The 25,283-nt window shown below is 41.4% G+C and overlaps 1 protein-coding gene across 3 annotated transcripts; it reads right to left on the bottom strand.

Annotated features, from left to right (window-relative positions):
• Positions 1–1,777: 1,777 nt before the first annotated feature.
• JPT1 (Jupiter microtubule associated homolog 1) lies at positions 1,778–25,252 on the bottom strand. Of its 3 annotated transcripts, none has more exons than XM_087441587.1 (5): positions 24,353–25,252; positions 7,708–7,850; positions 6,930–7,027; positions 5,980–5,998; positions 1,778–2,040 (listed from the first exon to the last, which is right to left on the bottom strand). In XM_087441587.1, the coding sequence occupies exons 2-5, from the start codon at positions 7,766–7,768 to the stop codon at positions 1,892–1,894; spliced, it is 327 nt and encodes a 108-aa protein (XP_087297713.1). In that variant the 5' UTR covers positions 7,769–7,850; positions 24,353–25,252; the 3' UTR covers positions 1,778–1,891. The 3 variants fall into 3 exon arrangements, with proteins under 3 accessions (XP_087297713.1, XP_004432799.1, XP_087297712.1); XM_004432742.3 differs by lacking the exon at positions 24,353–25,252 and adding an exon at positions 16,374–16,542; XM_087441586.1 differs by lacking the exons at positions 1,778–2,040; positions 24,353–25,252 and adding exons at positions 3,170–4,602; positions 16,374–16,547.
• Positions 25,253–25,283: the final 31 nt, after the last annotated feature.

A 25,283-nucleotide genomic window follows, 5' to 3' on the forward strand; every position in this document is an offset into this window, starting at 1 on the left:
AGCCAAATTACAAGTTGTGACACAAATCAGGGACATCTCTTCCAGGAGCCCCACCATTACTAAGAGAGAAGGGTGCAGGTTCCCTACCTGTGAAGAGTCCAAGTCATAATAGAAACTGTAACTCAGGCTAGCATTTGTAGGGCTAACTTGTTTGAGTAAATCAGAAGGATCCCTTAGCACAGCTGTTGATTCTCCATTTTTGCAAATGCTTTACACGCTAAGGGAAGAAAAACTTAAACCCCCTCCACCTATAAATACCCGTATTCTTCCTCAAGAGGTGCCCAAATGAGTTGGTGGTTACACGTTATGCTCTGGAGTCATTTCGAAGGGCTTTAGAGTTGACCTAGTTCAAAGGTGTCACTTTTTAAGTTAGACAATTGAGCCCCAAATGACAAGCCAAAGGCATACAGCTGGTCAGGAGCACACCTAGACCTAAAAGCCAGGTCTTAATAATGCCTACTTTGGACATTTAATATAGCATTTTGATCTGGAACTTTCTGCCTAGAACCCAGCAAGCTTTCTCCTATCTTCTGTCTCCTATATCACTAGAGGAAACTCGGATCCCTCTGTCCCCTTCTAATTACATGGACCCTTCCTATGGAGCTCTCTTTGACCACCCACCATTGAGAAAGCACCTCACAGGCATGAGAGGACTTAACATTTTAAATGTTACTGCCCAGCACAAAGGGCAGGTGATAGAAGAGTCTAAAATATGTTGGCTAGTAATTATTTTGAATATCACTCCATATTATTCCTGTATTTTATTACCACAGACAGCAGAGTTCATGATCATTTTAGCACGTTTAACTCATGCTATCACTTTAAACTTGTTTTCTTTAGAGAATTTTCTTTAGAGAGAAGCCCACTTCTCTCTAGGCCTTCATTAGTCTGTTTTAACTTGAATGATTCATCAAATCATTGGGCAGCAGGATTGACAGTTAACAAAGAAAAAAGCAACTAAACCAGTAGAACAATCTGAAACAATCTCAAAAAGATGACACAGGACACAATGTTTCAAAATTTGTACATTGTTTACTTTAAGCAACAGTCCAGGATTGTTAAGTACAACACACATTTTAAGGATGAGACTTTCATTTCATGGTCAAGCACCAGCATCATGCACACAGCTTCAAGTTATCTACGAAGAGCACTGCCCCCTGGGGTCTGTTCATGATGAAGACCCACTTCCGTGTGGTCACCCCCTTGCTTGCTTCACCACTTGGAATCGTCAGTTCCGCGTGCACCCCGAAGCCCTCCTCTGCAGGAGAGCAGCAGGCTTTTTGCTCATCAGCCAGGCAAGTTAGTATCTGGCTTATTTCTTAAGGTTCAAAAATAAAAGGCAGTTTTTTGCTTTGCAGGCAGCAAGGCAGGAGGCGCAGGCCTCTGTATTGTTCCACATGGCACAGGGAGATGCTTTTAGCAAAGGGCACTGACAAGTTAGGGCAACACCAAGGAGGTTCGGCATCAAGACAACCTTGTGTTGGGGCCTGAAGGAATGGTGCCTGTGGACTGTTTACTGGTCTGTCCAATCAAGGCTTGGTAAACCCAAGTAAAGCTGACAAGAAAAGGGTTTTAAAAACCTCAGTACAAAAGATCCTCTAACACATCTGGAACCAAATTATTTGTTCTTAAAAACACGGTACTAAGTATCACAAAGCTTTCCCTCCAATCTACTACTAGAAAACACTCATGCCATGGCCTACAGACCCAGAGGAATCAGGACAGATAAAGAGAACCTGTTCTTCAAAAAGGGAAAAAAAAAAAAGACAGCAGTACATAAAGTGCTTCTTTTTTAATGAAACAAATCAAAAGATGTACAGTCAGGCTCAAGTTGTGCAGTTCACAAGCATGAAGAAAACAAATAAAACAACAGAGTTCAGGACAGTCGGAGCTAACCCAGGACGAGGCTGGACTTGCCGCCAGGCGGGTTTCTTCGGGACGGCACTGGGGCAGGTGCCACCGGGCTGGGCACAGGGGCAGCAGGCACGGGCTTCTCCTCACTCTGCCCCAGGCTAGCCTGCAAGTCTGTGTCCATGTTTTCTAGGAAAACAAGGAAATTAAGGCGAGTAACTATTTCAAGTTAAGATGAAGAGTCTCAGATTTTTTTTAAAGATGGTTGCTTAATTGCTTTATATTATTTTATCACATGATATAGTATATTTGATATAATATAGTACTATATTTGCTCTACTGATACAAAAAAATTGAAACCAACCCAACCATTCTAAAGCTGTAATGCATATACACTGGAATGTGTGCCCAGGGCTACTATCTTCAGTATGAACAGACACTACACATCCTCCTCCCAAGAGGCTGTGCCAAGCTCTATCCCACCACTGCAGTCTGTCTCCTTACATTTATGCACATCCACCATTTGATGACCACCTCACTTTAAAATTTGCCAAACTGATGGGTGAAAAAATGTTATTTCATTCCTGTTTTATGTTGTATTTCCATGATTACTAGGTAAGGTTGATCTTTTTTTTAACCACACAGATAGCCAATTGTACTATGGAAATTAATAAAAGAACCTTAACTAAATTGGAGTCGGAAGGCCTGTAGGGGGAGCTCTCACGCCCTATCACAAATCCGCAATTACACCAAACAGGAAGAGGGATGCTTACATCTCTAACAGGAAGTAAAACTACTTTACTATTGAAGTAAGATTTCTCTCCCAGCTCAGCAACAGCCCAGCCAATGAGGAACGCTGCAGCTCAGCCAATGAGAAGCCACTGCCACCCTGAACTTCCCCGCAATGGCCTTTCCTTTAGAACAGCCCTTCTCTACTCTCCCTTTTTCTCTTGAAGCAGCTCCTCTCCTGTGTTTGCTGGATCTGCCTAAGGTTTGCCACAGCATGCACATCCTGAGTTGCAATTCTTCTGGCTATTCCTGCATACACTCATCTTGGAGATAAAATAACAGGCAAATGTGCTTTTTAAGTTGACAGTACCAACATCATTTATTAAAAAGAGTCTACTGGGGCCAGCCCGGTGGCGTAGTGGTTAAGTGCACGAGCTCCACTGGGGCGGGCCAGAGTTAGTAGGTTCGGATCCCGGGAGCGCACCGATGCACCCCTTGTCAAGCCATGCTGTGGCGGGGTCCCACATAAAGTAGAGGAAGATGGGCACGGATGTTAGCTCAGGGCTGGTCTTCCTCACAAAAAAAAAAAAAAAAAAAAATCAAGAGTGACTGCGAAAGAAAAGACTGTAATTTCTGTGAAAGGAAATTTCTACGAAGAGTTTAATAGTTTAAGGAATGTTAGACCACACACACACACAAAAAGGCACTTTGTATAGAAACTAAGTACTAATTCATAAGACTTGGGAGAAAACTACCTTAAGGTTTAAAGACATTTATTTCCTCCCCTACTTTAGGAGTTCCAAAACCCTGGAAGTAGTGAAGCAGAAATGTTGGTTATGACATAAACTATGTAAAAACTTCATCTGGACTCATATTGGACACCAATGAAAAGTGCTAATTTCAAAGAATGTACTTTCTTTAAGTTCTTCAAAGACTAAATGTTAAAAATTCACGTACCTAAAACCACTTGTACAAGTTTGATTTAGCCGACTAAAACCAAGAAGTCCAAGAGGGAAGAGATCTTAGATCAGAAACACAACAAAATCTCAGAAATATATGCTACTGCTGCTTTTAACATTTTATTTCATGAATTTTTAGAACATTCTATAGAAGTAACCTATAATACACATAATGTTCTATACTATTCAACTACAAGTAAAAGTCTAGTATGATGCTTTCCAAAATGACAGCTCTCATGACTATGAACTAAAGCTTGGAAAGGGTCACCCCTTAGTTTCCTGTTGTTCCACTCTTGTTATACAAGAAACAGGATCAAATGCCTCAGCATTAAGTACCTGAGTCCTCTGATAAGTGTCCCTTAAATAACCTAGGAAAATATTTCCAATTTACTGAAAATACACACAAAACCCAAAAACCCACATTTTAAAACAATCCAAGATAGATGAATACAGACTATGAACTCAGCCTGAGCCAGTGTATCAATTCAAGGTGTTTCATTTCTGCTGCTAGGACCTGGCCCCACTGCTGTACAGGATCTAACGGAATTCTCCACTGTCTGGCTGGATCAAGCAGATAATGACCACTTCTAAAGGACACATTATCTTGCAGCTCTACCATGGTAGTTTATTTCCATAAAATAATTTTTAGATAAATCAAGCTCATTCCCACCAATCTTATATTTGTCTTTCATTATTAATGGGACTGTTTTGTCTTTAACAACTAGATAACAATATACCAAAGAAGAAGGAAAAAAAGCACATATGGAGACTAAACAAGAGCAGTTCTTAATTTAAATGCCTGTTTGTCCAGTCAGAAATACTCTGGCCAGAGAAGACAGAGCTTGGTTTGTTACTCTATCTCATTAGTCCATATAAGTACAGGAATTGAGAGTCAGGTTTAGAAACTTCTGTACGACTTGACAGAGAAAGCTTTTGTCGTTGAATCTAATAATTAAAAAATGGAGCTTTTTTAGACAAAAACACTTCTACCATAATGTACATCTTATATACTCCTGACTTATCTTTCTTCTTTGGCACATCAGTAAGGTAAGTGAACACACACCTAGGTCAGAATAGGAAAAATTATTCATTATAAGGATCAAAGAATTAGAACCGCAAGAAAATGTAGCAGACCATCTAACTTGCCTAAAGGCAGGGAAAGATTTCTGCCTAAACTTCCCTGGACCTTCTCCCTCTTTCTTAAAGATCTCCAAAGTCCTCCCTGTAGCCATTGCTGTGTTTACCCAAAAGATGAAGGCAATTTTCTTTATATCAAACAAAACCTGTTTTATTTAAACTGAGAGGGTAGCTTTTAAGTAAACCTGGCAACAGAGCTGGGGTTGACCTCTACTCTACCAGATGCATCTTGAATTATTATGGCCCTTATCATTTTATGACAAATGAACTAAAAGTAGCAGCAGTCAGGAACACAGAAAAATCATGTGGCAAAATTGATGACCACTAAAAAAAAAAAAAGGAAGCTCTTATACTATACAATTCAATGTGCTATTTACCTGAACAATCTATAACCAACTGAGCTGGGGGGGTTACTAATTATTAGCAGGACAAATGACACACGTTCATCAGGGCCCTCATATGCTTCTCCAGGCTCCCCAAATTTCTAATTATACCCATTAGCCAAAATTTGTGGATAAGATTAGCCCATAAAGAAACACTGTTTGAGAGGACAGAAGAGGAATGCGGTTCTTAAACATTTCTGTTTCACTGGAAGACCGCATCACAAAATGTGATGGTAGGAAGAGGCCATGAAGCACTTCTTCCTTCTGGACCAGAGGGCCCTCTGACTGCTGCTTTTCACTGAGTCAACTTTAACCTAATTACTACTGCCTGACACTCGTTAACCTTTCATTATACTCATCAGCACTTCTCTGGCACTTGTTAAAGAAGTGCCAATAAATACTTCAAAGTTTTAAAATAATTAAATAAATGATTATAGCTCATTTCCACATATAATTGGTAATATGGATGCTAACTGAAAATTTACATCTACCCCCTAAATCATCATTTACAAGATCACAGGGCTACCGATGTCTTGCTGAATAAGCACCTCCATATAAAATCAAATAAGCTATTTGTAAATTAAATGCTGTGGGCTGAGCTTTAAATGCCAGAACCTTTTACTAAAAAAACTCTCATTAAGTGTAACAAATACCAACCTGATTAATGTACATATATTTGTAAAGGATTCTCCGGTAACTTCTCCTTTCTTGTACATTTCTAGCATTGCTCTCACTGCTGGCCAATACCAATGTGGCCACGTTTGCTAATTTTCCAGTTTCGTTTTTCTTTATCTCTCTACCCAGAGAATGCGGGCACTCAGGGCAAAGCTGGGTTTCACTCCCCAATAGATCGAAATTCCAATCTATTCTAAAACCATTTACAGAACCAGAAATTTTGGTACTTCTTCAGAAGTACTCACCATGAATGTCACCTTCTCCCTGAAAAAGAAAAAGATCAACAAATTGCTTTAGATTTTAATTTTGCAACAGACAAATAAAGCAGTCACAGTTCAGAGAGGCTATCTATTTGAAACCAAATGTGAAGTTTTATTTTGATGCAGTCAAGTACAGGTCAGGTTGTATTACAATAAGCAACTTTATTCAACCTGGGACAATGCTATACAAAAATACTGCTCACAAACTGCCCCACTGCCAGTAACACACCCAAAACACCAAAAAAACCTTAACATTTATGCTGATGGCCTAATATCAATTAGCATTTCAGAGGATCTTTTATGCAAATAGGAAACTGGTAAATTTATCCTTCCATTCTCACTCTCCTTTCTCCTTATCTAGCTGTTGAAGGTCTTCTATCAATTCCAAAGCCCCTTCTACAGGTCTCCCTACATTCAGACGGCCGATGCCTCCATGTGCTCTGAGGTCCCTACTGAAGAAGACACCCTACCACGCTTTCCAGACACACACCAGGGGGCTTGGGGACCGCACTCATCTGTATATAACTGATGGTAATGCCCATGTGCTGCAGTCTCCTGGAGTTCAGCTCAAAACAACCAGGCAACATTTGCCAACAACTAAAACAGTCCTTGAACTCAGAAATGCTATTATATATGAGATATATAGGTAGTGAGTGTGATCCAAAAGTTCCAAAATCAATACTGAAGGCTACAGTCTAATCCTCATGGTAGAAGAGATATCTGAACAGACCAAGAGCACATTAACTAACTTATCTGTCTTTACTCACTTTATTTATCAATCTACCATCACCAGTATGGCCCAGTCCCTTTCCTAATTACATCTATGTAAAACTCAAGTGGCAGAACTAAAGCTCTTAGTACAATAGGGGGAATTTAATTTCCAAACTCTATTAACCTCAAAGCCTTTTCCCCCATGTTGTCATTGTCACACTGACCTTCAGATCTAAGAAGTCTCCAGAGTTTGCTTCAGAAGAATTCCTTCTCTGCAGTCCAGATGACTCAGAATCTTCTCTGCCACCAGTAGATTTGGCACCTGAATAAAAATATACTTTCTTGAAGAATACAATAGAAAGACCTAAAGCAAATGCTTTTTTTAGTAAGTGATATATTTTTTGTGTGTGTGAGGGAGATCAGCCCTGAGCTAACATCCATGCTAATCCTCCTCTTTTTGCTGAGGAAGACCAGCTCTAAGCTAACATCTATTGCCAATCCTCCTCCTTTTTTTCTTCTCCAAAGCCCCAGCAGATAGTTGTATGTCATAGCTGCACATCCTTCTAGTTGCTGTATATGGGACGTGGCCTCAGCATGGCCAGAGAAGCAGTGTGTTGGTGCGCGCCCGGGATCCGAACCCGGGCCGCCAGCAGCGGAGCGCGCGCACTTAACCGCTAAGCCACCAGGCCAGCCCTAGTAAGTGATATTATGTATTAGTCTCATGTAATAAAATGAGGAAACAGTGTTAGGGAGGTTAAGCAATGGCTTAAAAATTCTACAGAAGGACTAATAACACAATCTCACGTCAGGCCTTATTCTGATCCAGCACAGAGACTCTCAGTACTTCTCATTTCTTCGTCCCAGTCTTTCCTCCAATGACAAGCTTTAACTGTTGTTTATCTTATGATTAAGCTAGATTTTGCTGATCAGCACAAAACCAGCTATGGTTGTTCATGCTGGGTCCATCCCTTTCTTTGACCAGTGATCACAGAAAAGCCATACCTGCTGACTTGGCCCACGAAGGGGGATTTTCCTCAGGTGTCCCAAAGATGCTAGAGGCCATTTTGTTCCTCCTCACTGGTTGTTCTGTTGGTTCATCAAAGCCTAATGAAAAATTGGATCCACCACCTGGAGGTCGCAAAACCCTAGGAATAACAGCAAAACATCAATTTCGGATCATCCCAAAACATTTCTTGGCATAAAGATCATCCATCACACAAGGCACCTGAAAGTTATCACAACAGCCTGGTTGGCGTCCCCTTTTAGGAAATGGCAAAAGACCTCATGCACCTTGGGCTTAGCTAGATATATTTGCAAAGAGGTTTAGAAGCACATCTGGGCCGGCCCCGTGGCTTAGCGGTTAAGTGCACGGGCTCCGCTGCTGGCGGCCCGGGTTCGGATCCCAGGCGTGCACGGACGCACCGCTTCTCCGGCCATGCTGAGGCCGTGTCCCACATACAGCAACTAGAAGGATGTGCAGCTATGACATACAACTATCTGCTGGGGCTTTGGAGGGAAAAAATAAATAAATAAAATCTTTAAAAAATAATAATAAAAAAAGAAGCACATCTTGTTATTTATTCAAAAAGCATTTCCAGGGGCCAGCCCTGTGGCGTAGCGGTTAAGTGCGTGCGCTCTGCTGCTGGCGGCCCGGGTTCGGATCCTTGGCGTGCACCGATGCACCGTTTGTCAGGCCATGCTGTGGCGGCGTCCCATATAAACTGGAGGAAGATGGGCACAGATGTTAGCCCAGGGCCGGTCTTCCTCAGCAAGAAGAGGAGGATTGGCATGGATGTTAGCTCAGGGCTGATCTTCCTCACACACACACAAAGAAAAGCATTTCCATTTTTATTTTCAACAAAATAAAAAATGGAAGAATATACATATAGAAGTTAACTTGACCAATTTAGAAGCCCAAGGAAAGCTGATAATAAAGAGTCTCTCCTATCTGAAAATCACCAACAATACTCTACCTCACTAGTCTCGCTAATAACTGAGTGACTAGCCACAAGGAGAAAGTCAATATGAAAAATTAAGTGTAAGATTCCGTGGCATATTCTATACCCCTGTTCCTCTGGACACCTCTATAGGTTTTTGTTCAACAGGAAATATAGTCCTTTCACATTTCCAAATCTTCCTGCCACAGATTGACCAATTTGTCCCCTTCCTGGAAAAACTCAACATAATTTGTCCTGTCACCATTCAAAACATAGAAAATGGAGTTGGGGGGCCGGCCCAGTAGCAGAAGCGGTTAAGTGCATGCGCTCTGATGCGGCGGCCCAGGGTTCGCCAGTTCAGATCACGGGCGCACACCAACGCACTGCTTGGCAACCCATGCTGTGGCGGCGTCCCATATAAAGTGGAGGAAGATGGGCACGGATGTTAGCCTAGGGCCAGTCTTCCTCGGCCAAAAAAAAAAAAAAAAAAAAAAGGAGGATTGGCAGATGTTAGCACAGGGCTGATCTCCTCACCAAAAAAAAAAAAAAAAGAAAATGGAGATGGTTTTATGGGAAGATTTTCTAACTGCTGAATCAAATTTTTTTTTTTTGTGAGGAAGATCAGCCCTGAGCTAACATCCGTGCTAATCCTCCTCTTTTTGCTGAGAAAGACCAGCTCTGAGCTAAAATCTATTGCCAATCCTCCTCCTTTTTTTCCCCCCAAAGCCCCAGTAGATAGTTGTATGTCATAGCTGCACATCCTTCTAGTTGCTGTATGTGGGACGCGGCCTCAGCATGGCCGGAGAAGCGGTGCGTCGGTGCACGCCCGGGATCCGAACCCGGGCCACCAGTAGCGGAGCGCGTGCACTTAACCACTAAGCCACGGGGCCGGCCCCTGATTCAATTCTTTTATTGGTGATAGTAGTAGTCTGGTTTTCTATTTCTTCTTAAATCAGTTTGAGGAAGAAACATTTTTCTAGGATTATGTCTATTTCATCCAAGTTTCCAAAGAAATACAGTTGTTATTTGTAAGCTCAACTTCTTATATTAGAAAAGAAAGGAAAAATTAAACACTTAAGGTATAAATTTTCTTCTAAGTACCCCTCTAGAGGCATTCCCAAGTTTTGATATCTTTACTATTGGTCCATTCTAAATATATTCTCACTTCCATTTTCTTCTTTGACCTATAAATTATTTAGAAGTGCATTTGTAAATTTCCAAACATAAGGGTCTTTCTAGTTTATTGATTTCTAGCTTTTAATTATAACACAGACAGACAACTGAGTCTGTATGACATGAATCCTTTGAAATTCGATGAGATGTGGTTTATGGCCTAGTATGCGGTCAATTTTGTAAATCTTCTACACTTGCTTGAAAAGAATGTGCATTTGCCAATGTTCTAAATGTCTACTAGATCAAGCTTGTTAATTGAGTTGTTTAAATCTACTTATTTTTAAATATGTTTTATCACTTACTGAGAGAATCTGTTAACAACTTCTACTACAACAAGAGGTTTGTCAATTTCTACTCAGAATTCTTTCAAAATAGAGAGTTCTCTCTAAGAGTGCCACTCGAGTATTTTAGGTCAGTGGGGAAAATTGCATTGGGTTAACTAGCTGGTCATTTTGATTAAACAAACACAATATACATCCCTAACACATTTTATTTACCAAAATAAGTTCCAGCTAGGACAAATATTTCAATTTAAAGACTAAAACAAAAATACTGGAAGAAAATATGTACGAATGTGGTCCTAGTCTTGAAAAAAAGGGCTTTCTAAGCACAAGATGAAAGCCAGAAACCATGAAAAGATGGATAGATTAAACTTGGCAAAAACACACATAATATTTGACAAAGGATAATATCACTAGTATATGGAATGCTCTTAAAAATGATTAAAAGAATCACAAGAGGAAATGGACATAAGGTACTAACAGGCAATTAAAAAATATGGATAGTCTCTAAACATTAAAAATTCAACCTCACGAGCAAATAAATGAAATTTAAAACAAAAGGATCTATTTTTTATTAAACTGGTAAAGATGAAAAAAAAAAGCCAATTCTCAGCAGTAATTGAACAGTGAGAGTATAAATTTGTACAAACTTTCTAAAGGATATTTTGATAATATGTATTTGCATTTTATCTGAACCGGCATTTCTACTTCCAGGAAGTATCCTACATAAACCAGACATATGTACAAGGATACTCCTATAAAGATGTTCATCTGTAAAAAAAAAATTGGAAATACCTTAGTTATCCATTGGTAAATACCCTAGTTATCCATCATCAAATTACATCCAAACAAGAGAAAGCTCTATACAGTAGGGTGAGATACCCCAAACATAGTGAATGAAAAAAGTTGGAAAACAAATATAAGCCCAATTACATGTTATATGAAATGATGTGTATGGAGATACCCACTTATCTAGCTGTGTGACCCTGGATAAGCTGCTTAACCTTTCTATGCTTTGGTTTTCTCTTCAATGGTAATAGTAGCTGCCTTATAAGACTTATATAAGGATATCATATATACTGTGCTTAGAACAGTACCTGGATCGTGGCAGTCATGCATAATAGCTATTATTATAATCATAATTAGACATAAATGTCTGAAAGTATGTACACCACGTTATCCAGGGTTCACTCACAGGATTTCAGGTGAATTTCAATGTCTTTTTTCACTCCATATTTTTCTGTATTGTGATTCATCTAAAATTCTTTTGTGTTGGGCCGGCCCCGTGGCTTAGCAGTTAAGTGCGCGCGCTCTACTACTGGTGGCCCGGGTTCGGATCCTGGGCATGCACCAACACACTGCTTCTCCGGCCATGCTGAGGCCGCGTCCCACATACAGCAACTAGAAGGATGTGCAGCTATGACATACAACCATCTACTGGGGCTTTGGGGGAAAATAAATAAATAAATAAAATTCTTGTGTGTGTGTGTGTGTGTGTGAGAGGAAGATCAGCCCTGAGCTAACATCCATGCCCATCTTTCTCTACTTTATATGGAACACCGCCACAGCATGGCTCCACAGGTGGTGCACCTGTGCACACCCGAGATCCAAACCCGAGAACCCCAGGCCACCTAAGCGGAGTGAGCGAACCCAATCGCTACACCGCTGGGCCGGCCCCCATCTAAAATTCTTTTAAAGACTGCTTCTGGGTTCCAGAATTCCCTGATAACTTCTCTTTTGACAATATTACTTTTCCCACTGGCCATTATATGTGATCATTTGTGGGCACTCGTGTCCTCTTGAATCTCTACAGAAATCCGGCTCCTCTGCTCCCTTGGGTGCAGGCTAATATCCTGGCCTCAGCTCCCTAACACTGCCCCTTCCTGCATGAGGGGTGATCCCCTGCCCTGCGTCCTTTTCTGCTGGGCTCCTTTGTCCTGTGTCTTGTCCCTGCTAACCACAAGCCTGCGGATACAAGGCTTGGTTAAGCCTAGTTAGAACTGAAGGAAACCTGACCAACTTTGGCAACTATCAATATGGCCTCCTTTCAACCATATCTACTTCTTACATCTTCTTCACCAGTCCAGTCAGGCCACTTTCTTCACTGTTCCAGGAACAGTTCTGGTTTATCTCCACCTTGGGGTATTTACTCCCATATTTCCTCCTGCCTAGAGCACTCTCCATCCTCTCCTCAACGACTCTTCAAAATCCAACCCATCTCTTAAACTTCTACCTCCTCCGTGAAGCAGACTAGTAGAGCCCTCCATGATCTCAAAGAATAACAGGTAGAAGCTGAAAGGAAAGGATGTTAGACATCCTCTCCTGGTCATCAACTCTCTCTGTAAAGGGCCAGATAGTAAGTATTTTTGGCTTGTGAGTCATATGGTATTTCACAACTATTCAACTTCCATCAGGTAGCACACAGGCAGCCACAGACAACATGAAAATGAATGTGTGTGGCTGTATTCCAATAAAACGTTATTTATGGATATCGAAATTTGATTTTCATGTCATTTTCATAAGTGATGAAATATTCTTCTTCTTGTTTTCAACCAGTTATAAATGTAAAAATCATTTCTAGCCTTACAAAATCAGGCGCCAGCTAGGTTTGGCCCTTGGGTGGTAGTTTGCTGGGCTCTGCTCTATCTAGTTTAACGAACAGCCTCATTTTTAAGAGAACAAAGTCAGGCCCTGAAAAGCTCTAAATAAATTGCCCAACATTAGTTAAGTGACACAGATGGGGCCAAAACCCAAATCCTCAGTCCCTGGCAGGCACATAACAAGTGCTTAATAGGGGAGCTGCACAATGCCATTTTTCTCTTTAAACTACAAACCTATATAGTTGGTGTTTTGATTAGTTTTCTTGTTTTCTAATCTTAGACTGTCTTATATTTCTCATGTACGTCCTCTAGTGTCCTCCCCTGAATCTAATATTCGTGTCTGCCCATAGTAAAATTCAGTACTCAATTTACGCTAAATAAAAATTTCATTATTTACCCTCTGGGGAGGAAGACCCCATTGTGTTCTTTTATAGCATGTAAAACATTCAGAACCCTACTTTTTAAAAAAAAGTCTCAATATCCACTTAGATTAAATTCATTATATGAATTAAGATAAATATGTTCAGGCATACATTTTATAAAGACGATAATTTTATGTTTGCTTAATTAAATTGTTTAAGTCATAATTAAAACTGTTATAAATTCTTTTTTTTTTTTTTGTGAGGAAGATCAGCCCTGAGCTAACATCCATGCTAATCCTCCTCTTTTTGCTGAGGAAGACCGGCTCTGAGCTAACATCTATTGCCAATCCTCCTCCTTTTCCCCCCACCCCAAAGCCCCAGTAGATAGCGTATGTCATAGCTGCACATCCTTCTAGTTGCTGTATGTGGGACACGGCCTCAGCATGGCCGGAGAAGTGGTGCGTCGGTGCGCGCCTGGGATCTGAACCCGGGCCGCCAGTAGTGGAGCTCGGGCACTTAACCACTAAGCCACGGGGCCGGCCCTGTTATAAATTCTTAATAGGCTTTCTCTCATGTTAAAGTTTGAAGCGACTAGGTTTTTATCATTTGTACCCTAGATCAAAAGACATGTGAAATATTATAATCAAAATTAACTTGCTTCATTGTCATCCCCTTCAGTCCCTAGAAATTAAAATGATTTTCCTTACCATCATAATTAAACTCTCATAAATTATTTTAGCCTGATGAAAATTTTCAGAACTCTAATGGGCTAGGAAATATTTTTTAGCCTTAAAAAAAAGAAAAAAGACACTACTACCCAAAAGACCAGCTTAAAAAGAAAGTCAAAGGGAAGGGGGGCGTGGGCGAAAGGGGTAAAGGGGCACAAATGTATGGTGACAGATGAAAAATAGACTATTGGTGGTGAACATGAAGCAGACTATACCGAAACTGAAATATAATAATGTATACCTGAAAGTCACACAGTGTTAAGCCAATATGACCTCAATAAAATAATTTAAAAAAAAAATAAAAGAAAGAAAGTCATAGCTTTCTCTGACCAGCCCAACTTTTCAAAGGCCCGTGTTCCTCCTGTGACAGCAGGTACTACCTACTCCAATGACGTCAGCGTTGTGCAGCCCATTTGTGACAGCGAGACATCCCCAAACAAAGGATTTGGATCATAAGACAGAAATTATTTCAATTTTATTTAAGATCCTACTATTCTTTCTGAACTATACACATAGCAACTAAATCAGGATTATATACTTGAGACTTAACAAAAATGTGTCCATGTGCTGCGGATAGCGATTTTTTAAAAATTACTTTTTCTTTTTTCTCTCTTTAAATACCAGAGTTCCCATATGATCTTTGCAGATCACTCCTTACAGACTAAATTTACAACATGTTTATGGAGCCAGGAGGATGTGAGTGGAGAAAAGAAGTTTAGGAGAATTAGGTGAGATTATAGAAGGAAAGGCAGGAAGTAAATGAAAGGACAATGCTTCAGGCCTGAGATCACAATATTGGAGGAAAACTGATGACAAAGGTGAATGAAAACATTTATTTTGCAGAACCAAAAATCATTTATGTCTCACATTTCAAATATACACATCAAAAAACTAGTGTGAGGATTCATTTGACCTGGTTACTAAAATTCTTTATGAAGCACTAAACTGCACTTAACAAAGGACAATACCTCAGATTTTTAACATAATGTGTAAAATTTCACATTCCAATCACTACAGTCTGACTGGCAGAAAGTTGACCTCATGGCACAAAATGAAAAACCAAGGTTCAATCTGTTCCAGTGTCCTCTGAAAAAAATGATCTCATTGGAAGGATACCAACAGAAGAGGGAGTGACCAGTATTTTTGTAGGTCTATACTATCCAAATTCCCCCATCCTCCAGTAACCACTAATTTAGTTATGTAAATCTTTCCCATTCTTTTCTACATCGTGAAAGAGAAAGCAATGCGTTGAAAAGGAATGTGATTTCCAGCTCCCTCCTAAGACTCACTGCTGAGGCCTGCTTTTTGTCCCCAAGTTCTCCAACCCCTGTGAGACATTGCTATTTCGAGGCTGTCTTCTTAGCCCCACAAAATGGCTCCCTTTGTGCACTTGTCCAGGATCCCAAGGCTGGCCATACATGACTGCAGGTCGTGATCAATGAAGAACAGATGCCCAGAAAAAGTGGAATCTAAGCTTCTTCCAAGCCTTGAACAGGATCCCAGAGACGCCTATTGCTCATCTTAAAGAACAGGGTGCAATTAGCCGAGACAATGTGGACATCTTCCACAGGATCCAAACCCTTCGACCAAGTTAGGCAAGGGCTTGGGAAAGGGTCCCAGTCCAAACATCGTGCCCAATGTCCCCTTTCCCAAATGTAGTGGCATGAGCAGCCAGAAAGGTCTTAGCCTCTCGGGTGGAGATTGTACGGAAGAGACAATGGATGTCTCCGGCCCCGCCCAAGAACAGGAAACCTCCTCCAGCACGGGAGCCGGGGCCAGGGATGAACTCATTTGACAAACGTCAAATGGGGAAGCGAAAGAGGAGGGATGCAAAGACCGAGGTCCGAAGGTTTGAGCGCAGAAAACCCACTCGGACTGGCTCGCTCCCCCTCCCATTCGGAGGTGGGAGCGGGAGGGGAAGGAGCAGGGGTCTTTCCTTTGTTAGCAGAGAGGAGGCACTTCGCAGAGTGCTGACCGATGAGTCCTGGATGGGGGTGGGAGTCGCGATGACCAGCCCCGCCCGACCACAAATGCCACCTGCTGGGCGGGCCCCAATGGGTAGGAGTCCGCCGGACCCGATCGCTGCGGCTGCAGGATCTGACTGCCGCGCCGAGCGCGGGGCCGCCACCTGCCCCGGGCCAGAAGCAAGAGCGCGTGGCTTGGGGTGGGACAATGGGGCCGGACCGAGACTCCTGTGGGCTGCCCGGGCACCCGGGGGCCAGGACCACCGCCCTGGGGCCAAGCCGGCCGCGCCGCAAAGGGGAGAAAGTTAACCCTTTCGGCAGGTCCCAACTAACAAGAAGCCGCCGCGCCGCGAGGACTAGCGGTCCCGGACCTCCCAGCCCCTCGCTCCAGGGGAGGAATGAATGGGAGAGGAGTGGGAATCGGGCGGGGCCGGGGTGCCAGGCTCGCCCGGAGACACAAAGGCTGCGCAGACGGCCGAACCCCGCCGCCCGGTGGGGCTCGAGCGCGACGTCCTGGGCACGTTATCGCCAACGACCAGCCTCCAGACCCACGCGGCCACGCCGGGCAGCGATCCTCCCGCCCCCAAGGCCCGCGCGGCACGGGCGCGACCCCGCCGCCTCACCGGGAGCTATTCCTGCTGTTGGGGTCGACACCCTTGAAGGTAGTAGTGGTGGTCATGGCGCCGAGGAGCGAGGTAGGCTGGCGCGGGACCAGCGCGCTGAAGGGTTCGGGTCCGAGGGGCGCAGAGCAGCTCCCCAAGCAACCACCGGCGACCGCTGCAGGAGCCTCCGCCACCGCCTGGAGCGCCTGCCGTCGCCTTTATACGTTTCGCAAACCCCACCCCCGCCCCACCTGCATTGGCCGATTCAAATAGCTCTCTTCATCCCTATTGGTTCCCTGGAGTGTCAAGCATCGTGCGGCGTCATGACCGGCTGTGGATGCAGCTGCTCAGCCTAAACCCGCCCCCTTCCTGGTCAGGGAAGGTCTAGAGGAGTTCCCCCTCCCCCACCCTAAAAACTCAGAGATGATTGGACAAAGGACGAACCTGCCCCGCGCTTGGTACAAGTTGTGCTCGCTGTCACTTAAAAAAGTTACCTGACAGGACAAACCTCGCTCACGGCAAGCTGGTACCCACAAACCGAAGGCAGATTTGTCGTTACCATTCACTTATTTGCCTTACTCATGGTGGGACAGTAAGGGCCTGCTCCTTAAGGGATGAAAATTACTGCTACAAATTGACACTTATGTATTGAATACCTACTGTGTCCCGTTTGGAAACCTGACAGTCCCAAAGCAGCAGCACTATGAGTCAGCAACAGAAAGGTCGCCAAGACGATCCCTTTTAAAACGTTTACATTTTAACGTTACTATTTAGCTGTAATGGGTGGTGCAGGCACTAGACCAAAATTACAGACGTTCCCATTTGAGGGCCTGTTCTAAGGCTGGTTAATGCCTGGCGGCAGGGAATGGCCACATCCCTTGCTACCAAAACTACTGGAGCAGCCCAGGCCTCAGCAGCTGTTTATAACCCTTAAGTCATGCCTCTTCCACCTGTCCGGGTAAATCTATCCCTGCAACAAATGCGGACACACTTGGAGGGCTCAGGAATGACTGTGTACAAGATCATCATAGGAAAAAGTCTTGGGCAAACAAGACTGGAGGCCTTCCCCTGTCATGCATGTTTCCTCAAGGCAGATCTTTTTTTCACCATTTCCATAAAAATTGAACTCCCTTGCTCTTTGTGTGGCTTCCTCCTTCCAGGCAGTTAGAAGTTTGTATTCTTGATTAACCACTCTCCTGGGCTTTCATGAAAAGCCAGACATAAGTTCTTCTCTTCTAGAAGGCATGGATCATGTCTTTATGTGCTTGGCACAAAAGTATGAAACACACCACTTGTTTGGATTAAAGTCTTCCCATTCTTAGGGCCAGACCAGTGGCGCAGGCGGTTAAGTGCACACGCTCCATTGCGGCAGCCCGGGGTTCGCCGGTTTGGATCCTGGGCACGCACCGACGCACCGCTGGGCAGGCCATGCTGTGGTGGCGTCCCATATAAAGTGGAGGAAGATGGCCATGGATGTTAGCCCAGGGCCAGTCTTCCTCAGCAAAAAGAGGAGGATTGGCAGATGTTAGCTCAGGGCCGATCTTCCTCACACACACACAAAAATATTATACTATTAAAAAATAAATAAAAATAAAATCTTCCCATTCTTAAAGGCTGAGCCTTTAAGAATTTAAGCCTTTAAGCCTTTCCAAAACCTTAAAAAAAACAAAAAACCTTTCAGAGCAATCTAACCAGTGCGCATGCATGCCCTCCTCAAAAATCACTTAACTATCGACCAGGAGGTAGCAGAGTATGGCTGGTTGCTAGCTCAGGCGCTCATGGAAGAAATTTGGTTTGCATCTCGATTCTTACCTTTTCTGAGCACTAGAGTTTCCTCATTTGTAAAATAAGGATAAAATAGTATTTAGACTCCACAGAGTTGCGAGGAGTGAATGAAGTAATGGATGGAAAGTGCTTGGCCCAACACACAAGAAATCAAAGTGATAGCCGTTTTTATTATCACACTTACTTGGAAAGTGAATCACATACTTTTTTTAAACAATCTGAAATTGTCTTTCCTATGTTAAATTAGGAGTTTGGACTTGACTCTTAGGGTCCCTTTTGGCCTACACTTTTGAATTTGTACTTGACTTGCCTTATTTCCTCCTTTCTCTGTAGTCTAGCAGAAGACAGGATGGTGTGGCAATACAGCACTGGACTGGAAATCAAAAAGCCTAGGTTCTAGCTCCACTCCGTCCCAATGTAAGACATTTCTAGGTCATTTATGCCCTTGAGCCCACCTTCCTCATCTGTAAAATGGGGTTAACAGCACCTATTCTGAGTTGTTGTGAGGGTTAGAACGCGATAATTCTAAGCATGTTGTACATGAGAATAACCCATGAACTTTTAATGAATACAAATGAATGCCAGGTTCCATCCAAGATCTACTGAATTGGAAATTCTGGGTCCAGTCACAGATATCTTTAAGAAGTTTAACAGGTAATTCTCACATATAGCTTGGGCTGAGAACCTCTGCTTCAAAGGAAAGGAAGGAATCAGTCCCAGGAAAACTCTTTTTTTAATCTAATCTGATTTATGAAGAGTAAATTTATGTAAAACAGACATCTGATTAAGACCGTCTTAGGCAAGCCTGTTTGGCATATTCACTGTATTTTAAAGTATAACTGACAGAAATTTCCAGAATAACTAGCCCTCCTATTTACTTGTTCATGTACTGTAACAGTTTTGACTGAAATCACTGTACTCCACTTTCTGCTGCAAGATGCAGATTTGGGGTAAAACAGATATGATATGTAGCTCTGCCTTAACCTTTGTTCCAGATGACCAACTCAGTTGAAAATGGGACATTACTAGAATTACATTTTGTCCAAAAGATCAACACAGATCAGGATCAAAAGATGCAAAAGGATGAGGCAATGTGAACACCTGGTTTTAAAATCACAAAGGGCCATCATTATGACTCTTATAATATGTATCTAGGATTCTATATCAATACACAATTTGTTCCAAATTCTCAGGTTAACCTAAAAATCTAAAGAAATAAAAGACAGATGAAATCTTATGACAAGGAATGGGCTAACAGCTATTTCATGACCTATAGCAGTGTTTTTCAAACATTTATGAAGCAGAATCCAAAGATATAAAATAGATTAACAGAGCAGCTGTGACTAAAACTGGGCAGAGGATCCCAAATCCTGGCCCTCTCTGTCTCCTCCTGTCCTTTGCTGGCCTCTCTCTCCACTCTGTCCTCCTCTCTTCATACAATCCCAGGGTTCTATAAGATGAAATTTTAAAACCACTGCCCTATACACATGTCTGTTTTCACCTGCTTTCTAAATATAGTTAAGGGGAGGAGAATGAGAAGTTGCCCACACTATCACTTTTCATGTCTTTAAGCATTAAGTGGTCTTCAATTTCCCTTAGTCCCACACTGCCACTTCTCTACTATATTCAAAGTACTGGTCTTCTGTTTATAATTCAATTCAGAAAGCCTAGTAATCAGCTTTCCCAACAGGTTTTTGTAAACCCAATAGTCTCAGAATTTCCTCAGAACACAATCTGTTGTTCTGAAGCAGGTAGCAAGAAATCTTTACTATTTAAAAGATGTCAGAAAAAGTTGAAAGCTCTAATAATTTTCCTTTTAATATGGACAGGAATCCTGTTGGCTTTTAAATTTGTTGCTGAGTGTGTGGAGAGTTTTATTTAAGAATGCAATGTACAACTTACTCAGAATAATCTGGAAGTTGTTCTTCACCACTTGTGCCTAATAATATAATACAGTAGTCCCCCCTAACCCTCGAGGGATACGTTCCAAGACCCCCGGTGGATGCCTGAAACCATGGATAGTACTGAACCCTATATATACTATGTTTTTTCCTATACATACGTACCTATGATAAAGTTTAATTTATAAACTAGGCACAGTAAGAGATTAAGAATAACTAATAGTAAAATAGAACAATTATAATAATATCCTGTAATAAAAGTAACATTTGTAGTCTTTCTCTCAAGATATCTTATTGTACTATACTCACCGTTGTTCTTGTGATGATGTGAGATAGAATACCTACGTGATGAGATGAAGTGAGGTGAATGATGTAGGCATTGTGACACAGCATTAGACTACTATTGACCTGATGATGATACGTCAGAAGGTAGATCATTAAGCGATGATGATGCCAATGGTTAGATGTTAGAAGTAGATGTCAATGGTTGGGGTTCCAACAAAGGGATGATTCAAGTCCGGGGCAGGATGGAACAAGATTTCCTCACGCTACTCAGAATGGATGTCCATTTAAAACTTACAAATTGTTTATTTCTGGAATTTTTCATTTAATATTTTCAGACCGCAGTTCACTGCAGGTAACCAAAACCAAGAAAAGAAAACCTCAGATAAGGGGGGACTACTGTAACTAAATTTTAACCAAATACAAAAATCTCGACTTAACATAGCATCTCCTAGCCCTCAAGCATCTGTTTTTGCCTTGAATGTCACCAGCTTTCCCACTACCGGGAAAAGTGTTCTGAATCCCCCATAATTTCAACCTGCCTCAATTTATTCCAGAATACCAGAGGAAATGGGCCATCTACATGGCCTCATGGAATTTACCTAGATTCTGCAATCAAATTTGAACCAATCTCTTAGATCAGTGTCTTTCACTGTAATCCAACAGACATATTAGGTTGAACCACATGAAACTGTATATTATCTATTTTTGACCTACGAGAACAGCAATTGCTTATGTTGAACCACAGTGTAATACATACTCTTAACATTTTCTACTCCTTCTATTTCATTATTAAAAGAAAATGCTGGTCATATGCTTTTGAACTTGGTTAAGTGACTCAGTTAATGAATGGCACATCAAGAAGTATTTCTAATAGGCATACTTCTCAACCCCAATATCATAGGGTGCCCCATAAGTATATGACTTATGTGTGACTTAACCACACATATTTACACATACATTCTTCATCCGTCACTCCTAAAGCCAAATTTAGTATGCATCTGTCCATTCTTTTCTTAGCTGTATCCTCACCAAAAAAAAAGGTAGATCAATGACACTAAGAGATAGCCCAAGGAGTTTATTTTCTCTTAAAACTCATTTGCCATTAAACAAATGAACCAACCGAGAGGTCTCAAATATGGAAAATGACTTTCTCACGTTCTTGCCTGATCTTTATTCAAAGTTAAGGTAAACGAAATGGTACATACACTCTACTAAGGTCTCACATGCCCCTCTCAGGTCCTTTTTAATCACTCTGAATTGTAGAAAGGGAGAGCGTGAGTCATAGCTCCCCATTATTTCCTCCTCCTCTCAGACTAAGAGCTGAATAAATTATGTGGTTTAAGTTTGTCCTCTTTCCCCAATTCCATGCTACTATTTCTCTATTTAATAAACAAGCAAATAACTCCCCTAACTCATCTGTCCTGTTCTCCTAGAAATGAATTTATAGCCTCCTTTGCAAAAATAATTACTAAAATTACAAACATCAAAAAATTTAGGGGCCGGCCCCGTGGCTTAGTGGTTAAGTGCTTGCACTCCACTGCTGGCGGCCCGGGTTCGGATCCCGGACGCGCACCGACGCACCGCTTCTCCGGCCATGCTGAGGCCGCATCCCACATACAGCAACTAGAAGGACGTGCAGCTATGACATACAACTATCTACTGGGGCTTTGGTGGGGGGAAATAAAATCTTTAAAAAAAAAAAAAAATTTAAAAGGATATGCCCAGAAAAACGTATGAGAAAATTCTTCCCTTATTATTCCAAACTCTATAACCTGTGGCAAAGTTAGCCATATAATATACCTTAAAAATATGAATTGCAAAGAAAACAAATATTACATGACAACTCTTAGACTTTAAAAGGCCCCAAGGGTGTAGGAAATCCCAAAATGATCTCATACATAATCACATGTCACTGCTTACAGGGAACTAACACTCCACATTCCAAATAATAGATTAAATTCCTAACCTGTTTATATACTCTATTCTAATAATGTTCCACTGTGAAGAACTCTTTTCATTAGCTAACCACTATACAGACCAAAGTTTCATTATAAAACACATATATTTCGGGCCGGCCCAGTGGCGCAAGCGGTTAAGTGCACGCGCTCCGCTGCGGCGGCCCAAGGTTCCCCAGTTTGGATCCCGGGCGTGCACCCATGCACCGCTTGGCAAGCCATGCTGTGGCCGCGTCCCATATAAAGTGGAGGAAGATGGGCACGGATGTTAGCCCAGGGCCAGTCTTCCTCAGCAAAAAAAAAAAAAAAAAAAAAAAAGGAGGATTGGCAGATGTTAGCACAGGGCTGATCTCCTCACCAAAAAAAAAAAAAAACATATTTCTCACTACATCCAGGACTAATCCTGAAATCATCACCTAGATAACGAGAATGCTGAAGCATCTTCTAGATGGGTCCTTTTGGTTCTTCAAATATTGGGGAGTCATTAAAATCCTGAGAATTGTTTTTCCTTCAAGACTCATTAGGGCACAATTTAGTATTAAGCACTTATTTAAAAACCTAATGAGATAAGATTGTATTCAGTTTTTAAAATGAATAGCAAGTTCTTGGCCTGGCCTCCAGTTGCTCGTTTACATTAAGTGCAAGCCAATCAATAGAGATTATGGTATTCAGTTGAAGCCCCAGCATCCTACGGCAGAGCCCTTACTTCACACTGGAAATAATAACTTTTATTTGAAGAGTTCAGTATGTGGGAGGCATTGTGCTAGGCAGCCACAACATATATTACCTTATTTAATCTTCACCATAAGGTGCTTAACAAGAGTTGTGAGGACGCCCCCCAGAATTGCTTCTCAATTCCACATTGCTTTGAAAATACATTTCTGAGGGTAGGGCCCAGGCACTGGTATTTTTTAAAAGCTCACCAGGGGATTCTAATGCAAAACCACAATCCAGAACCACTGTTAGTCACATTAAAAGCAGCAGCATCCTAACTCAAAAATAACCCTCAGCAGCACAGCTGGCCCTCTCCAGTACACCATAGGCCCCACAAAGACCTTGGAAAAACTTTCCAACAAGCCTCCCTCAAATCCTGGGATTCCACTGTCTGCTGACCTTCTGGTGTCACAATCTCCCACATAATTACACACTTTGACCCAAGTCTCTCATTTCTCCTCAACCTATGTTTACTCCTTCCCATCTTCCATTCAATCTCATCTCCTTTAGGTAGAATGTAATCTGATCATCAGATTAAAATAATTCCCATGAAAAACAATGAGCCAAATAACTGGACACTCCTATTTCTGAAAAGTTGCTAATAATATTTTTTGTCTTGGTCTCAAGCAGCTTGTATGAATATGAGGGGTGTTTAAGAATAAAAATTCCCTCATATCCTATACAGAACTGTGTTCACTTAGATACTATTTGCTACTTTTAGAATATAAACGTGGGGTATTAATGTGAGGGCAGCCAGAAAGAGTTTAACTAAATTATTGAAACAGTTAACTAAAATGGCAGTATAATGCCTATCATTTGAATCTCCTCTCCCAGGCCAAAAAAGTTAAAATGCAAAAATTACTTTCAGTATTTTCAACCACTCACTTACTTTCAAAATGTTTTTTAACAAGTGCACCATAAATTTTTCCACAGAGTATTTGTCTTCTTGGTAGCAAATTATGTGAAATAAGGTGACAGTAACAACCAAGAAAAGTTCATTTAAGAACAGAAATAAGGTGAATCTTAAAGTGGTTATACAATGACCGAATATTAATAAGCTGCAACATACTATATTATGAAACTGTGCCCTTTATACACATTTCCCTCTGTCTTTTTTAATTCTACCAAAGTTTTTCCACTATGAAAGAATCTATTCTAAAGTTTATCCTCCCCCAACATGGCAAAAGCTCAGATACAAGTTAGTAAATTCCTCTAATTAAACAAGAATCCAATTCAAGAACCCTTCCACAATAAAATTCTCTGGCTTGAATTTTAATCTTAACTTTCATTTTTAGGACACCACAAAATTTCAATATTTAGTAGTACCTAGAGCAACAAGTCAAAAAAAAAACGTACTTACCTGATCTCTTCTAAGAATTCTTGGGGGCAGGCTTCCCACAGTGTTTCACAATATAAACTGTAAAGATAGCTTGGTAGCACTACACATACAGGAAAATAAAAGTTCAGTTGATTCAAGATTAACTCTTACACATACAGAGCCAAAAATCTATGAACTTCCTGCCGTCTCTGGAGCAGCTTATTCACTATAGAAATGACAAACGTAAAAAAGACCATATTGCTAGAGGTAGAGTGAATTAAGTGAGTGACAAGGCATTATAGTACATGGAAATTTGATCCAAAAAGGCCACACTGGTAGGTAGTAGGGATGGGAATTTGGTTTCTTGAGAACCAATACAGGAGAACTCAATTAACAGACATCAGGAAACTTAATCTCTAATCCCAGTTTTATAACCATCTAGCTATGTGACAAATAACAATCCTCTGAACCTCAGCTTCCTTATGTCTAAAATAGGGGTTAGAATTAGGTAATCTTTACATATCTTTCCAGCACTAATATTCTATTGCTTCTACAGTTATCTTTCTCCATACAATTGAATTTAAAAACGGGAGTGCCTGCATATTTAAGGCTCTAAGAATGGATATCACGTTGACAAACATCTTCTGTCCCTCAACGTGCTCAAATAAGGAAAAAAATATTCTATTTTAGGCTAGGGAGTATTTACTCATCAAAGCCAAGGTTAAAATGGTTGTGATTTATCAGCAGAGTTAGCAAAATCAGAACTTCTTCCAAGCTGCATGTACTAAGTCACTCCGCCTCAGGTAGTGGTTACAGAAAAGAATACTTGGGAGTCAATCCACAACATTGTGACGCAATTTTTTTTGCTAGTCAAGTTGCATATGTGGAACTGCCTAAGCTTTTTGAACAAAGAGGCTGAAACATCCATTGCTAGTCATCTATATAACTTTGTTATCCTTTGTCTTGTATGAGT

This window comes from Ceratotherium simum, chromosome 16 (genome assembly GCF_057802395.1).
Source record: "Ceratotherium simum simum isolate JZ-2026a chromosome 16, ASM5780239v1, whole genome shotgun sequence".
NCBI lineage: Eukaryota > Metazoa > Chordata > Mammalia > Perissodactyla > Rhinocerotidae > Ceratotherium > Ceratotherium simum.